Source organism: Nerophis lumbriciformis, linkage group LG25, assembly GCF_033978685.3.
Source record: "Nerophis lumbriciformis linkage group LG25, RoL_Nlum_v2.1, whole genome shotgun sequence".
NCBI lineage: Eukaryota > Metazoa > Chordata > Actinopteri > Syngnathiformes > Syngnathidae > Nerophis > Nerophis lumbriciformis.
In genome coordinates, this window is record NC_084572.2 from 38,329,546 (window position 1) to 38,348,610 (window position 19,065).

General features: G+C 41.1%; 1 protein-coding gene across 3 annotated transcripts in view; it reads left to right on the forward strand.

Moving 5' to 3' along the window:
- Positions 1 to 14,402: 14,402 nt before the first annotated feature.
- n4bp2 (NEDD4 binding protein 2) overlaps positions 14,403 to 19,065 on the forward strand; it is a 39,959-nt gene continuing 35,296 nt past the window's right edge. For all 3 annotated transcript variants that reach the window (XM_061984379.1, XM_072916099.1, XM_072916100.1), the window contains exons 1-2: positions 14,403 to 14,893; positions 14,965 to 15,089. In XM_061984379.1, coding sequence (XP_061840363.1) covers positions 14,535 to 14,893; positions 14,965 to 15,089 — 484 coding nt within the window. In that variant the 5' untranslated portion in view covers positions 14,403 to 14,534. The remainder of the gene's footprint in view (positions 14,894 to 14,964; positions 15,090 to 19,065) is intronic.

Below are 19,065 nucleotides of genomic sequence, written 5' to 3' on the forward strand. Positions count from 1 at the left end.
ATACATTGTCGGCAAACTCCGTAGCTTGCTAGCTTGTGCACGCCAGCTTTCTGAGACTCTTATTTTGGTAGCGCGGGCAGGATGAAGCAGAGCTTTTATTGTGCAACTGTGCAGTCGGTCTTTGGAGTTTTGACGCCAGAGTCTGTTGAAATAAAGTGTTTCTCGCCTTCCAGTCGGTAATTTTAATGAGCTGGCAGCAGCCAGCGTCATCTCAGAAGACCCTCGGGTGCCGTGAATGTCAATCAAGTGACGTCATAGTGAAGATTTATGATCGCTCATTTTTAGGACTATTTTTTTAATGCCTGGCTGGTGATCGACTGACACACCCTCCGAGATCGACCGGTAGATCGCGTTCGACGTAATGAGCACCCCTGGTATAGCCACTGTCCATCTGATTGTCTAGTTAGCTAACATATATTACCCACCCTACACAATCTGGACTGTGGTCCTAACTTATACCCCTGTTGGCTTTTATAATCTTTATCTTCATCATTTATTTCAACTTTGTTATTCAAGTATGACATTTTTAAATGTAATTAATTTAATTGACAAGCAATTCTATTATGGTCATACTCTTGTTTGCTAGCAGCTACGATTTCAGTACTATTGAAGATCTTTGCTCCTTCTCAACTCTGTGCTAATATTCTGTTCACAAAATACAACCAATAGTACGTTAGTGGTAAATCTTACATGTGAAAAGTAATCCCCCGATTCCTATTTTCAACAGTCCGCTCATTTGAGCAGGAAAACGCTGAACACCATCTTTGTTTTCTACCTGTCAACTGTCAGTTGAGGCTGCTCATCACCACTTCAAGATGGCAGCCCAATTTCTCGCGTCACAGCAGCCAATGCTGCGTCTACTTATAAGATGCTTATGTCCAACTTTACTGTCCTAATAATATCTACTGTTGACTGGGAATAACGTCACCGGATTGTCCATGTATGGCACAGGTGTCAAACTCAAGGCCCGGGGGCCAGATCTGGCCCGTGATATCATTTTATCTGGCCCGCAAACACCTGTAAATGATATGTGTTATCAGCATGGTTTTTTTTTTTTGATTGATTGAGACTTTTATTAGTAGATTGCACAGTACAGTACATATTCCGTACAATTGACCACCAAAATGGTAACACCCGAATAAGTTTTTCAACTTGTTTCAGTCAGGGTTCACGGTTTTAGTTTTATATTGTAGCGGTTGCTTTTAAGGACATGATTCGCCACACCTGTTTGCTGTCATTGTTCGATTGTGCACATGACAATGTCGTTCTTGTTTGACATTCGTGTGTGCAGTTAAGGAGTAGCCCCTTTATGGGACCGTCAGGAGAAGTTCCCTAAGGCGGGGGTTTGTTGTTACCGCCATTTTTGAGTCATGTGATGTAAGCGGTCATTTATTCTCGTCTTTGAGGAATAAGCGACGCACACGTTTTTGTGTGTCAAACGATACTTCAAGTTGTCTTGCTTTTACGCTACAAGCGCAACAATGTTAACTGAATGCATTTTTAACGAATGTAGAAGTGACCCATCACGGTTGAGACACTTGAACGCACCTAAAGTAAAAGGTGCGTTCACGCGTTAACACAAACTTTCCTGTCCTAATAATGTCTACTATTGACTGGGAATAACGTCATCGGATTGTCCATATATGGCACAGGTGTCAAACTCAAGGCCCTCGACATTTTATCTGGCCCACAAACACCTAGAAATAATATGTGTCAATAAAGTACTTACCATATTTTCCGGACTATAAGGCGCACTTAAAATCATCCCCCCCCCCCCTCAAAACTCGACAGTGCAACTAATAACATGGTGCGCCTAATGTACGGAATAATTCTGGTTGTGCTTACCGACCTCAAAGCTATTTTATTTGGTACATGGTGAAATTATAAGTGTGACCAGTAGATGGCAGTCAAACATAAGAGATACGTGTAGACTGCAATATGATGGCAGTCAAACATAAGAGATACGAGTAGACTGCAATATGATGGCAGTCAGACATAAGAGATAGGTGTAGACTGCAATATGCCAGTCACACATAAGAGATACGTGTAGGCTGCAATATGATGGCAGTCAGACATAAGAGATAGGTGTAGACTGCAATATGATGCCAGTCACACATAAGAGATACGTGTAGACTGCAATATGATGGCAGTCACACATAAGATATATTTGTAAACTGCAGTATGATGGCAGTCACACATAAGAGATACGCGTAGATTGCAATATGATGGCAGTCACACATAAGAGATACGCGTAGATTGCAATATGATGGCAGTCACACATAAGAGATACGTGTAGATTGCAATATAATGGCAGTCACACATAAGATATATGTGTAGATTGCAATATGATGGCAGTCACACATAATATATATGTGTAGACTGCAATATGATGGCAGTCACACAAGAGATACGTGTAGACTGCAATATGATGGCAGTCACACATAAGAGATACGTGTAGGCGGCAATATGATGGCAGTCACACATAAGAGATACGCGTAGATTGCAATATGATGGCAGTCACACATAAGAGATACGTGTAGATTGCAATATAATGGCAGTCACACATAAGATATATTTGTAGACTGCAGTATGATGGCAGTCACACATAAGAGATACGCGTAGACTGCAATATGATGGCAGTCACACATAAGAGATACGCGTAGATTGCAATATGATGGCAGTCACACATAAGAGATACGTGTAGATTGCAATATAATGGCAGTCACACATAAGATATATGTGTAGATTGCAATATGATGGCAGTCACACATAATATATATGTGTAGACTGCAATATGATGGCAGCCACACAAGAGATACGTGTAGACTGCAATATGATGGCAGTCACACATAAGAGATACGTGTAGGCGGCAATATGATGGCAGTCACACATAAGAGATACGTGTAGATTGCAATATGATGGCAGTCACACATAAGAGATACGCGTAGATTGCAATATGATGGCAGTCACACATAATATATATGTGTAGACTGCAATATGATGGCAGCCACACAAGAGATACGTGTAGGCGGCAATATGATGGCAGTCACACATAAGAGATACGTGTAGACTGCAATATGATGGCAGTCACACATAAGAGATACGTGTAGGCGGCAATATGATGGCAGTCACACATAAGAGATACGTGTAGATTGCAATATGATGGCAGTCACACATAAGAGATACGTGTAGATTGCAATATGATGGCAGTCACACATAAGATATATGTGTAGATTGCAATGTGATGGCAGTCACACATAATATATATGTGTAGACTGCAATATGATGGCAGTCACACAAGAGATACGTGTAGACTGCAATATGATGGCAGTAACACATAAGAGATACGTGTAGGCTGCAATATGATGGCAGTCAGACATAAGAGATAGGTGTAGACTGCAATATGATGCCAGTCACACATAAGAGATACGTGTAGACTGCAATATGATGGCAGTCACACATAAGAGATACGTGTAGACTGCAATACAATGGCAGTCCCACATAAGATATATTTGTAGACTGCAATATGATGGCAGTCACACAAGAGATACGTGTAGACTGCAATATGATGGCAGTCACACATAAGAGATACGTGTAGGCGGCAATATGATGGCAGTCACACATAAGAGATACGTGTAGATTGCAATATGATGGCAGTCACACATAAGAGATACGTGTAGACTGCAATATGATGGCAGTCACACATAAGAGATACGTGTAGACTGCAATATGATGGCAGTCACACATAAGAGATACGTGTAGACTGCAATACAATGGCAGTCCCACATAAGATATATTTGTAGACTGCAGTATGATGGCAGTCACACATAAGAGATACGCGTAGACTGCAATAGGAACTTTAGTTATTAAGAGAGTTACAGTTTTTCAAGGGACACATTTCGGGCGTTGTTGTTGCACTAGTGAGCCACGGATGAGGAGATGCTGCTCTGTTATTGATTGAAGTAAAGTGTGAATGTCATTAAAACAGTTAGCGCCATCTTTTGACACCGCTTCCACTCCCATCCTTGCACGCTACACCGCTACAACAAAGATGACGCTGTCGAAGGTGAGCCACGTAAATAAGACCGTCCACAAAACGGCTGTCAGAAAGTGAGTTGAAGATGTGTAAAACATCATCTATGCAACCACCATTACATGTTATGTAGACCACAAGGAAGTCTTTTACATTTAGAAAAAAAATAATAAAATATGACTCCTTTAATGCGCCTTATAATCCGGTGCACCTTATATAGGAAAAAAGATCGAAAATAGACCATTTATTGGCAGTGTGCCCTATGGTCCGGAAAATACGGTAATATTTTCTCACTATATGTAATTGTTTTTTTCCATTTTGACAGAAAAAATACATGTATTGCTTGAAATTGCATACCTTTTAAACTTTAATAGTATCCAATATTGCAACAAATATTACAGTATATTATCATACTTTCCAAACATGTTTTAGTTTAAATAAAAATACTTAACTTTTACAGCAAACTACCCCTCAAATTCATAAAAATGACAATACATTTTACATTGTTCTTTACAGCATATTACTGTAAAATTAATTAAATTAAATTAAAATTCTGTTGACTGAGCTGCCAGTTTTTGACTGTAAAATCTAGGGTTGTTGTTTTTAACGGTGTATTACTGTAAATGGAATGACGCTACATTTGTATTTACGGTAGAAAAACTGGCAGCTAAATTGCCAGAATAAGAAAATAACTTGTACAGTTTTTCCATGTACAATATAATGTTGTAAAAACCAATGTCAATTTAACACAAACATTCTGGCAACTAAACTGACATATTTTTCCGTAAAACCCCCCAAAAAACAGTAGTACTGTTTTTACATTTACCGTAAAATGTTGTAAAAAAAAAAAGAAACCCAAAAAACACTACTTCTCAGTAACATTTTGTAAATGTAAAGTTTTTACTGTAAAATGGACAGTCTACTTAAAACTAGGGATGTCCGATAATGGCTTTTTGCCAATATCCGATATTCCGATATTGTCCAACTCTTTAATTACCGATACCGATATCAACTGTTGCGTTTTGGACCAGTTGTTCCTCCCAGGGAATTCAAGTCACAATTCGCTCCCAAGTTCTTTCCGACACTTAAAGCTGAGTTGAAAAACCACCAGAGACAGAATAGATATTTTGCTGTATATTCTCAAAGCTTTGCCAATATACATTTTTGATTGAGACCAGTCTAACCCTAGAACATTCTCTCGCGCCTCCCAAAATGGTCTGTCTTCCCGATCCCACCACCCTCTCTCTCGTCCCATCTCTGTAGCCAAAACAAAATGCTAGTCTAAACACATTCCAAAGAACTCAAGGTTATCACACATACAGGTAAAAGCCAGTAAATTAGAATATTTTGAAAAACTTGATTTATTTCAGTAATTGCATTCAAAAGGTGTAACTTGTACATTATATTTATTCATTGCACACAGACTGATGCATTCAAATGTTTATTTCATTTAATTTTGATGATTTGAAGTGGCAACAAATGAAAATCCAAAATTCCGTGTGTCACAAAATTAGAATATTGTGTAAGGCTAATACAAAAAAGGGATTTGTAGAAATGTTGGCCAACTGAAAAGTATGAAAATGAAAAATATGAGCATGTACAATACTCAATACTTGGTTGGAGCTCCTTTTGCCTCAATTACTGCGTTAATGCGGCGTGTCATGGAGTGGATGAGTTTCTGGCACTGCTCAGGTGTTATGAGAGCCCAGGTTGCTCTGATAGTGGCCTTCAACTCTTCTGCGTTTTTGGGTCTGGCATTCTGCATCTTCCTTTTCACAATACCCCACAGATTTTCTATGGGGCTAAGGTCAGGGGAGTTGGCGGGCCAATTTAGAACAGAAATACCATGGTCCGTAAACCAGGCACGGGTAGATTTTGCGCTGTGTGCAGGCGCCAAGTCCTGTTGGAACTTGAAATCTCCATCTCCATAGAGCAGGTCAGCAGCAGGAAGCATGAAGTGCTCTAAAACTTGCTGGTAGACGGCTGCGTTGACCCTGGATCTCAGGAAACAGAGTGGACCGACACCAGCAGATGACATGGCACCCCAAACCATCACCCAACCATGCAAATTTTGAATTTCCTTTGGAAATCGAGGTCCCAGAGTCTGGAGGAAGACAGGAGAGGCACAGGATCCACGTTGCCTGAAGTCTAGTGTAAAGTTTCCACCATCAGTGATGGTTTGGGGTGCCATGTCATCTGCTGGTGTCGGTCCACTCTGTTTCCTGAGATCCAGGGTCAACGCAGCCGTCTACCAGCAAGTTTTAGAGCACTTCATGCTTCCTGCTGCTGACCTGCTCTATGGAGATGGAGATTTCAAGTTCCAACAGGACTTGGCGCCTGCACACAGCACAAAATCTACCCGTGCCTGGTTTACGGACCATGGTATTTCTGTTCTAAATTGGCCCGCCAACTCCCCTGACCTTAGCCCCATAGAAAATCTGTGGGGTATTGTGAAAAGGAAGATGCAGAATGCCAGACCCAAAAACGCAGAAGAGTTGAAGGCCACTATCAGAGCAACCTGGGCTCTCATAACACCTGAGCAGTGCCAGAAACTCATCGACTCCATGCCACGCCGCATTAACGCAGTAATTGAGGCAAAAGGAGCTCCAACCAAGTATTGAGTATTGTACATGCTCATATTTTTCATTTTCATACTTTTCAGTTGGCCAACATTTCTAAAAATCCCTTTTTTGTATTAGCCTTAAGTAATATTCTAATTTTGTGACACACGGAATTTTGGATTTTCATTTGTTGCCACTTCAAATCATCAAAATTAAATGAAATAAACATTTGAATGCATCAGTCTGTGTGCAATGAATAAATATAATGTACAAGTTACACCTTTTGAATGCAATTACTGAAATAAATCAAGTTTTTCAAAATATTCTAATTTACTGGCTTTTACCTGTAGTATACTTGCTGACAGAGCATCAAGAGAATAAATGGAAAACACGAGCTGTTTTCAAATATGACAAAGAAATGAAAGAAGTACAACTTACATTCGGATATATGTAAATATCTGCCTCCGACACAACCGATACCGATATCAACCGATATATAGAGTCGTGGAATTAACACATTATTATGCCTAATTTGGACAACCGGGTATGGTGAAGATAAGGTACTTTTAAAAAAAATGTATACAATAAAATAAAATAAATAAATTAAAAACATTTTCTTGAATAAAAAAGAAAGTAAAACAATATAAAAACAGTTACATAGAAACTAGTAATTAATGAAAATGAGTAAAATGAAGTGTTAAAGGTTAGTACTATTAGTGGACCAGCAGCACGCACAATCATGTGTGCTTACGGACTGTATCCCTTGCAGACTGTATTGATTTATATTGATATATAATGTAGGAACCTACCACAATATTAATAACAGAAAGAAACAACCCTTTTGCGTGAATGGGTGTAAATGGGGTAGGGAGGTTTTTTAGGTTGGTGCACTAATTGTAAGTGTATCTTGTGTTTTTTATGTTGATTAAAAAAAACGAACAAAAAAAAAACGATACCGATAATAAAAAAACCGATACCGATCATTTCCGATATTACATTTTAACGCATTTATCGGCCGATAGTATCGGACATCTCTACTTAAAACAATGTATATAATTAATAATCCAATCAAATTCATACATTATTTACTGTTACTAGGGGCCCTCTCATGGCAGCCATAACTGCCATGTGGCCCACATGGAAAACCAGTTGATATATGGTATAAATGTACCCATAGTGCATTGCGCCTATCTGCCATTGTCGTCAACAAGTTCTTTCTTTTTCCTCCATCATCTCGTTGTGGGGCAGACTGGCTCGTACATGCACATGCATCCTCTGCTGTTTCTACTACAAAGTAGTGTATAGTTCTCATTTACATGTGTCAGTAGACTCGCTATGGCAGCGCTAAAACCCACAACAGAGATGGCAGGGAGAGGACACCGTCGAAGTGGAGGCACGTAAATAAGACCCGCCCACAAAACGGCGCATCCGGAAGTGACTGTCAGAAAGCGGGTTGGAAAACGGTCTGTAAAACATAATCCATGCAAACTTTTGACCAAAGAATCAACTTTACATGTTATGTAGACCACAATTAAGCGTTTTAAACATAAAAAAAAATGATTTAATGATCTAACGCTGAGGCAGCCTTGGTGAGTTCTGCTTGCTTCCTGTCTTGTGTAACAAGTTCTTTGTTTGTTCTTGGAAGCTTTGATTGCTTTGATTTTTAACTTTTTGTTTTTGTCATGGCTCAATACAGTTAGTCATCTGCTGTGGTTTCAGTTGTTCCATGTGTATTCGATGTGAGAGGTGTCACTCCTCTTTATTTTTGTTGGCCAAACTGTTGCACTGATAGGAGGCGTTGGAGAAGAACAAGGTATTACTTCCGTGCCTCCGTATTTTTTTTTTACAAAAACAATGTGCATTTGCTCAAGGTTGAAAAACACTGCCTTAGACAACCTTCGTTGCTTCTTATTTCCCTCGTTTTGCTATGGCTCTTGTCGAAAAAGTTTTCTTAAACTCAAGCGTATTTAAAGGAGCGGTGTTGTGCAGTGCAGGGGGCGTATGACGTGACGTAAACATGCTGTGCAACACCTAAACAGTCCGTGCGAAACGTGAGCTTTGACTCTTGTTTATTAAACGAGGCAAAATGCCGTAAAAAAAAAAACTTGACAACGCCTCGAGGCAGCAAAAATTCCTCAAATATATTTTCCAATCGAATTACTCGAGTTATTTCAGGAATTGTTTCAGCTCTACTTCAAATAGAAAAGCGGTACCAATGTGTTTAAGCAGTTTTTTTATCGTAAAATCCTTGGTTATTTTTACTGGAAATAGAAAAACGGGTACTTCTGTTTTTTTATGGAAAATGTGGCGACTGAGCGGCTTTTTTTAATCGTAAAATCTATGGTTGTTATTTTGAGGATTACAATGAGATAAAAGATTGTAAAAATATATTCCAATTGAAAAAAAAATGATATAAAGACAGAACAATAAGATCATGGACAGCCATAAGTGTTTACATTTTGCTTTATATTTAATATTTTACTTATTTTTTGCCTGGTTTTGTATCATCCTGTGAGGTGTATATTACTTTTTTTTTGTGTTCGGTTTGTACTTCATGAAGTTTTGCACTTGTTGTGTTTTTTTGGTGTGTTTTTTGTTTGTTTTCGTTATATTTGGATGTAATTGTTGTTTTATATGATATCCATTAAGTAAGACTACGTATTATGTTGAAGGAGGCAGGAAAATATAAAATGTTTCTTCATCCTGCTCCTTCTCAGGCATTGGTGTGTCAAACGATTACTATAGGTCTTTACCAGGTTTGCACACACAGTAGCTGGTATTTTGGCCCATTCCTCCATGTAGATCTTCTCGAGAGCAGTGATGTTTTGGGGCTGTCGCCGAGCAACACAGACTTTCAACTCCCTCCACAGATTTTCTATGGGGTTGAGGTCTGGAGACTGGCTAGGCCACTCCAGGACTTTCAAATGCTTCTTACGGACTCACTCCTTCGTAAAATCTATGGTTGTTATTTTGAGGATTACAATGAGATAAAAGATTGTAAAAATATATTCCAATTGAAAAAAAAATGATATAAAGACAGAACAATAAGATCATGGACAGCCATAAGTGTTTACATTTTGCTTTATATTTAATATTTTACTTATTTTTTGCCTGGTTTTGTATCATCCTGTGAGGTGTATATTACTTTTTTTTTTGTGTTCGGTTTGTACTTCATGAAGTTTTGCACTTGTTGTGTTTTTTTGGTGTGTTTTTTGTTTGTTTTCGTTATATTTGGATGTAATTGTTGTTTTATATGATATCCATTAAGTAAGACTACGTATTATGTTGAAGGAGGCAGGAAAATATAAAATGTTTCTTCATCCTGCTCCTTCTCAGGCATTGGTGTGTAAATGTATAATTGAAAAATTGAGGTATAATTGTCTATCAATGAAGGCGATAAATATTAAAAAAGAAAAAGAATGTTACTGTAATGGTAAAATTACGTTTTTTCCCCTTTTACAGTAAAATCTGTTATTTTCACAATGTACAATTTAATGGATGACTTGCTTTGAAATCACAAGTCAGATATTTATTTTTAGTTATACTGTATGATAATATATTTGTTACGTTATTAGGATGCAGGAAACTAATATTTCATTATTATTACTGATTGTAACTACTTTCCAACCTAAATGTATGCAAATGTAACTAACATTACCTTATTAACATGTAAAACATTAAAGAAAAATCCGTAAATTAGCCGCACCGTTTTATAAGCTGCAGGGTTCGAAGCGTAAGAAAAAAGTAGCGGTGTATACATTTACTGTATTTTTTTCTGTAAAATGGAAACAGTTATCGTATTTTTCGGACTATAAGTCGCAGTTTTTTTTCATAGTTTGGCTGGGCTTCGGTGCGACTTATATATGTTTTCTTCCTTCTTTATTATGCATTTTCGGCAGGTGCGACTTATACTCCGGTGCGACTTATACTCCGAAAAATACGGTAATACATTTAGTAAAAAAGAAGAAGTCCACGCATGTTTTTTGAGGCTTTCGGGGGCCACATTAAAAAAGGCGCCTTATTTCTCTCTAGCCTCCTGTTGTGCGGCAGGCTGGCTCGTACATGCACATGCATCCTCTGCTGCTGCCATTTCTAATACAAAGTAGCGTATGGTTTGAACCTAATCTTTCGGTAGACTCGCTATGGCAGCGCAAAAAAACTACAACAGAGATGGCGGGGCGAAGACGCTGCCGAAAAGGAGGCACGTAAATAAGACGGTCAGAAAGGGACTTGAAGATGGTCTATAAAACCTCAACCATGCAACATTTTGAGCAAATAAGCACCATGACATGTTATGTAGATCAGTGTTTTTCAGCCTTTTTTGAGCAAAGGCACATTTTTTGCGGTGAAAAAATGCGGAGGCACACCACCAGCAGAAATCTTTAAAAAACGAAACTCAGTTGACAGTAAAGCATGCATCACTATAGCTCTTGTCTCAAAGTAGGTGTACTGTCACCACCTGTCACATCACACCCTGACTTATTTGGACTTTTTTGCTGTTTTCCCGTGTGTAGTGTTTTACTTCTTGTCTTGCGCTACTATTTTGGTGGCTTTTTCTTTTTTTTTGGTATTTTCCTGTAGCAGTTTCATGTCTTCCTTTTGAGCGATATTTCCCACATCTACTTTGTTTTAGCAATCAAGAATATTTCAGTTGTTTTTATCCTTCTTTGTGGGGACATTGTTGATTGTCATGTTCGGATGTACATTGTGGACGCCCTCTTTACGCCACAGTAAGTCTTTGCCGTCGTCCAGCATTCTGTTTTTGTTTACTTTGTAGTCATCAGTTTTCTGCATAGCCTTCCCTAAGCTTCAATGCCTTTTCTTAGGGGCACTCACCTTTCGTTTATTTTTCGCTTAAGCATTGGACACCTTTTTACCTGCACGCTGCCTCCCGCTGTTTCCGACATCTACAGTGGGGCAAAAAAGTATTTAGTCAGCCACCAATTGTGCAAGTTCTCCAACTTAAAATGATGACAGAGGTCTGCAATTTTCATCATAGGTACCCGGTACACTTCAACTGTGAGAGACAGAATGTGAAAAAAAAATCCAGGAATTCACATTGTAGGATTTTTAAAGAATTTATTTGTAAATTATGGTGGAAAATAAGTATTTGGTCAATAACAAAAATTTAACTCAATACTTTGTAATATAACCTTTGTTGGCAATAACAGAGGTCAAACGATTACTATAGGTCTTTACCAGGTTTGCACACACAGTAGCTGGTATTTTGGCCCATTCCTCCATGTAGATCTTCTCGAGAGCAGTGATGTTTTGGGGCTGTCGCCGAGCAACACAGACTTTCAACTCCCTCCACAGATTTTCTATGGGGTTGAGGTCTGGAGACTGGCTAGGCCACTCCAGGACTTTCAAATGCTTCTTACGGAGCCACTCCTTCGTTGCTCGGGCGGTGTGTTTGGGATCATTGTCATGCTGGAAGACCCAGCCACGTTTCATCTTCAAAGCTCTCACTGATGGAAGGAGGTTTTGGCTCAAAATCTCACGATACATGGCTCCATTCATTCTTTCCTTAACACGGATCAGTCGGCCTGTCCCCTTAGCAGAAAAACAGCCCCAAAGCATGATGTTTCCACCCCCATGCTTCACAGTAGGTATGGTGTTCTTGGGATGCAACTCAGTATTCTTCTTCCTCCAAACACGACGAGTTGGGTTTATACCAAAAAGTTCTATTTTGGTGTCATCTGACCACATGACATTCTCCCAATCCTCTGCTGTATCATCCATGTGCTCTCTGGCAAACTTCAGACGGGCCTGGACATGCACTGGCTTAAGCAGGGGGACACGTCTGGCACTGCAGGATTTGATTCCCTGTCGGCGTAGTGTGTTACTGATGGTAACCTTTGTTACTTTGGTCCCAGCTCTCTGCAGGTCATTCACCAGGTCCCCCCGCGTGGTTCTGGGATTTTTGCTCACCGTTCTCATGATCATTTTGACCCCACGGGATGAGATCTTGCGTGGAGCCCCAGATCGAGGGAGATTATCAGTGATCTAGTATGTCTTCCATTTTCCGATATTTGCTCTCACAGTTGATTTTTTCACACCAAGCTGCTTGCCTATTGTAGATTCACTCTTCACAGTCTGGTGCAGGTCTACAATTCTTTTCCTGGTGTCCTTCGACAGCTCTTTGGTCTTGACCATAGTGGAGTTTGGAGTCTGACTGTTTGAGGCTGTAGACAAGTGTCTTTTATACAGATAACAAGTTCAAACAGGTGCCATTAATACAGGTAACAAGTGGAGGACAGAAGAGCTTCTTAAAGAAGAAATTACAGGTCTGTGAGAGCCAGAGATCTTCCTTGTTTGAAGTGACCAAATACTTATTTTCCACCATGATTTACAAATAAATTCTTTAAAATTCCTACAATGTGAATTCCTGGATTTTTTTTTCACATTCTGTCCCTCACAGTTGAAGTGTACATATGACGAAAATTACAGACCTCTGTCATCATTTTAAGTGGGAGAACTTGCACAATCGGTGGCTGACTAAATACTTTTTTGCCCCACTGTACATAGTTAAAAGTTGTTACCCACATACGAAAAACGAGCAGGCACCTGCAGCATAAGCCACAACAGAAGAAAAAAAAAAAAAGAGATGGCAACGCCGGCAGCAAACGTGGTACGCGACAAACTAAAAAAGGGAATACTAAAGACCAGGGGAAAAAAAGGCCAGAAAAGTTCAGCGTGGACTCGTTTTTATGAGGTTGTAAATCAGGATGATAGTAACGCTGGCTACGTGATTTGCAAGAGCTGCGACGCTGTTTATGTCTACGACAGTCACAAAACCGGGACATCTAACATGGTGCATCACATTTGTGCAAAACCCCGAACCTCCACAAACACCCTGAGCATGAGCAGTTTCGTCCGCCGTGATCCACAGGATGTTAAAACAAGATAGAACGCAGCTGCCTGCAGCAGTTTGAGTGGCGCGGGCGCGCTTGGAGGTGCGCTCAGCGCGGCTCCCAGATGATTGCGCACTGGTGTGCGTCTGGGCCGTGACAGCGTGGCACGCATTGAATGTCTCTGCTGCATTGGATCAGTCTCCTTTCTTTAACAGGCAAAAGCTTTATAACCTCACTAATGCCTTGCATTGTCTATATTAGATATATAACAACGGGCGGGTGGCGGATGGTGGGCGGGTGCGGTTTTGATTAAATGTTAGTTCGGGTGGATGGCGGATGGTTGACGACTTTTGTGATGCGGTTGCGGATGAAATAATTGCCTATCCGCGCATCTCTAACAACAACACATCATCTGCAGACTATAATTACTGGTTTGCAAAACATATTTTTAACCCAAATAGGTGAAATTAGATCATCTCCCACGGCACACCAGACTGTATCTCACGGCACAGTGGTTGAAAAGCACTGATGTAGACCACAAGGAAGTGAATTACATAATCATACTATGACCTCTTTTAACAATCTAATGTTGACTTTTGTGTTGCAGCTGAAAGCGCGATGGACGCCCTGTTGGAAATGTCCATTGCAGCCGAACTCTCAGCTCCTGTTCTATCGCCCGTTTCCGGATTCGAGCGCACAGCCGCAGCCCTGCTGAGTCCTAGCCCCGTTTCTCAACCCGGGCTGGACTCCGCCTCGGCCGAAGTCACCTCGCCGTTGTCCACCAGCATCCTGACAGAAGAGGTGGACTTTCAAGTTGAGCAGGAGCTCCAGAACCTGATGGCACAACAGGAAGCCGGCGTGGCAAGTTCCTTACCTCCATCCCAACAGGTCTTCCCTGACTTGCCTCACTTTGACCAGGAGCCTCAGTGTGGGCGGGGCTTGGTGCCGTCCTCTCCAATTGAACTGCTCGGCACCAAGGCCCAAAAGTCCATTGTGGATTTTCCGCTTCTAAAACCGAAAGAACCTACAGACAGATCACAAGCTTCTCTGTGTCTGGCCGCTGCAGGACGTCCCTCTGCGTTCCAGATGTATAAAAAAAACGAATCACATGTCAATTCGGACAGTTCAGTCAGAGGAGCTCCGTTGCCTGCACCACCGTGGAACCTTCATCCGCCGTTTTTCTCTCCCTGCCTTTATGGAACCCAGCGGCCGTGCTTCATCACCCCTGCGGCACCTCCTAACTGGCCCCGGCAAGTTGGACATCCCTACGCTTGGAGAGGGCAAGCACCTCTTAGACCTTCTGCTGCTATTCCCACATCCTGGACCATGGCCGCTGCCGCTGCCGCTCCACAGCCTCCCGCTCACTTGAGCAGGCTACGTCTGGAAGGCAGGGTGCTCGTGTTGCTACGCGGAGCACCGGGATCTGGCAAAACCACTTTAGCTCGGTAAGGAATGAACGATATCACCTAATAACTACTGTATCCTAAACTTAGGACATGGTCACCCATATCTCCAGGGCATTTCTAGAACACAACAGAGGTGGCGTCGTACTGAGCACCGACGACTACTTCACCCGTGAAGGACGATATCAGTTTGATTCTACTGCTGTCGGGGAAGCTCACGAGTGGAACCACCAGCGAGGTAAAAGCAGACCGGAGTTGGTTTTTGATTCATGGAAAATATGCGGGTGTCACAATTCAGAAGTACAGTAGAACTGCCAGAGATTGAGCGCTCTGGACGTGGTACTCAAACAAGTGGACAAAATCAAAATTTTAAAACTGGACGCCAGCAAATCTTGCGCAACGTCAGTTCAGAGAGCATCCAAATCAGGGGCGGCCAAGTGCGGCCCGCGAGATGTCAGGAGTTTAAGAAGGAGTCTGGCCCGCAGGGTGCTAACAACTTCATTCGAATTATTTAGAAGTTTATTAGCTGCTAGTTTGAGAACTTTTTTTTTGATTGATTGAAACTTCATTAGTTAATTGCACTTGTACAGTACATATTCCGTACAATTGACCACCCGAATAAGTTATTTAAAGGGGAACAATATCACAATTTCAGAATGGTTAAAACCATTAAACATCAGTTCCCAGTGGCTTATTATATTTTTCGAAGATTTTTTTCAAAATTTTATTCATCCATCCATCCATCTATCCATCCATCCATCTTCCGCTTATCCGAGGTCGGGTCGCGGGGGCAGCAGCCTAAGCAGGGAAGCCCAGACTTCCCTCTCCCCAGCCACTTCGTCCAGCTCTTCCTGTGGGACCCCGAGGCGTTCCCAGGCCAGCCGGGAGACATAGTCTTCCCAACGTGTCCTGGGTCTTCCCCGCGGCCTCCTACCGGTCGGACGTGCCCTAAACACCTCCCTAGGGAGGCGTTCGGGTGCCCAAACCACCTCATCTGGCTCCTCTCCATGTGGAGGAGCAGCGGCTTTACTTTGAGCTCCCCCCGGATGACAGAGCTTCTCACCCTATCTCTAAGGGAGAGCCCCGCCACCCGGCGGAGGAAACTCATTTCGGCCGCTTGTACCCGTGATCTTGTCCTTTCGGTCATAACCCAAAGCTCATGACCATAGGTGAGGATGGGAACGTAGATCGATCGGTAAATTGAGAGCTTTGCCTTCCGGCTCAGCTCCTTCTTCACCACAACGGATCGATACAGCGTCCGCATTACTGAAGACGCCGCACTGATCTCACCATCCTCTCTTCCCTCACTCGTGAACAAGACTCCGAGGTACTTGAACTCCTCCACTTGGGGCAAGATCTCCTCCCCAACCCGGAGATGGCACTCCACCCTTTTCCGGGCGAGAACCATGGACTCGGACTTGGAGGTGCTGATTCTCATCCCAGTCGCTTCACACTCGGCTGCGAACCGATCCAGTGAGAGCTGAAGATCCTGGCCAGATGAAGCCATCAGGACCACATCATCTGCAAAAAGCAGCCACCAAACCAGATCCCCTCAACGCCTTGACTGCGCCTAGAAATTCTGTCCATAAAAGTTCAGAACAGAATGGGTGACAAAGGGCAGCCTTGGCGGAGTCCAACCCTCACTGGAAACGTGTCCGACTTACTGCCGGCAATGCGGACCAAGCTCTGACACTGATCATACAGGGAGCGGACCGCCACAATCAGACAGTCCGATACCCCATACTCTCTGAGCACTCCCCACAGGACTTCCCGAGGGACACGGTCCAATGCCTTCTCCAAGTCCACAAAACACATGCACCCTCAAGGACCCTGCCCAGAGTATAGAGCTGGTCCACAGTTCCACGACCAGGACCAAAACCACACTGTTCCTCCTGAATCCTGAAAATTTTACCCATCACACAATATCCCTAAAAAAAGCTTCAAAGTGCCTGATTTTAACCATCGTTATAAACACCCGTCCATTTTCCTGTGACGTCACATAGTGAAGCCAACACAAACAAACATGGCGGAAAGAACAGCAAGCTATAGCGACATTAGCTCGGATTCAGACTCGGATTTCAGCGGCTTAAGCGATTCAACAGATTACACATGTATTGAAACGGATGGTTGTAGTGTGGAGGCAGGTAGCGAAAACGAAATTGAAGAAGAAACTGAAGCTATTGAGCCATATCGGTTTGAACCGTATGCAAGCGAAACCGACGAAAACGACACGACAGCCAGAGACACGGGAGAAAGCGAGGACGAATTCGGCGATCACCTTCTAACCAACGATTGGTATGTGTTTGTTTGGCATTAAAGGAAACTTAACAACTATGAACTAGGTTTACAGCATATGAAATACATTTGGCAACAACATGCACTTTGAGAGTGCAGACAGCCCAGTTTTCATCCATTAATATATTCTGTAGACCAGGGGTGCTCATTACGTCGATCGCGAGCTACCGGTCGATCTCGGAGGGTGTGTCAGTCGATCACCAGCCAGGCATTAAAAAAATAGTCCTAAAAATGAGCGATCATAAATCTTCACTATGACGTCACTTTCGTCACTTGATTGACATTCACGGCACCCGAGGGTCTTCTGAGATGACGCTGGCTGCTACCAGCTCATTAAAATTACCGACTGGAAGGCGAGAAACACTTTATTTCAACAGACTCTGGCGCCGTACCTGTCGTCAAAACTCCAAAGACCGACTGCACAGTTGCGCTAACAAAATAGGAGTCTCAGAAAGCTGGCGTGCACAAGCTAGCAAGCTACGGAGTTTGCCGACAATGTATTTCTTGTAAAGTGTATACAAAGGAGTACGGAAGCTGGACAAATAAGATGCCAAAAACCAACCACTTTCATGTGGTATTGGACAGAAAGGAGGACTTTCTTTCTCCTCCATTCGAAAATGCGGACCTTATCAGCACCACTGCCTGATTCCTATCAATGCAAGTCATCAGAATCAGGTAATACACCAACTTATATTCTTGTCTTCATGAAAGAAAGGAATCTATATGTGTTAAACATGCTTGTATTATCTTTAACCACCTTTAACTTATTAACAATATTAACTATATGTGTTAAACATGCTTGTATTATCTTTAACCACCTTTAACTTATTAACAATATTAACTATATGTGTTAAACATGCTTGTATTATCATTAAACACTTTTAACTTATTAACAATATTAACTATATGTGTTAAACATGCTTGTATTATCATTAAACACCTTTTACTTGTTAACAATATTAACTATATGTGTTAAACATTCTTGTATTATCATTAAACACCTTTAAATTGTTAACAATATTAACTATATGTATTAAACATACTTGTATTATCATTAAACACCTTTAATTTATTAACAATATTAACTATATGTGTTAAACATGCTTTCATTATCTTTAAACACCTTTTACTTGTTAACAATATTAACTACCGGTATATGTATTAAACATACTTGTTTACTTGTTAACAATATTAACTATATGTGTTAAACATGCTTGTATTATCATTAAACCCCTTTTACTTGTTAACAATATTAACTATATGTGTTAAACATGCTTGTATTATCTTTAAACACCTTTAACTTATTAACAATATTAACTATATGTGTTAAACATGCTTGTATTATCTTTAAACACCTTTAACTTATTAACAATATTAAGTATATGTGTTAAACATGCTTGTATTATCTTTAAACACCTTTAACTTGTTAACAATATTAACTATATGTATTAAACATTCTTGTATTATCATTAAACACCTTTAATTTTTTAACAATATTACCTGTATGTGTTAAACATGCTTGTATTATCATTAAACACCTTTAATTTATTAACAATATTAACTATATGTGTTAAACATGCTTGCATTATCATTAAACACCTTTAACTTGTTAACAAAAACATATATTTCATAAATAAGTAAATATAAATGATATATATGAATGAGGTAGATCCCCACGACTTGATCAATTGAAAAGTAGCTCGCCTGCAGAAAAAGTGTGAGCACCCCTGCTGTAGACATACCCTCATCCGCGCTCTTTTCCTGAAAGCTGATCTGTCCAGTTTTGGAGTTGATGTCAGCAGGCCAGGGAAGCTAGGGTCGATAGGGGGTTTAGCTCGCTCGTCTGCGGGAACAAACTGCCGCCATTGCTTGCCGTGCTACCAAGGTCCTTTGTCCCTGAATTGCTCACACACTCCGGC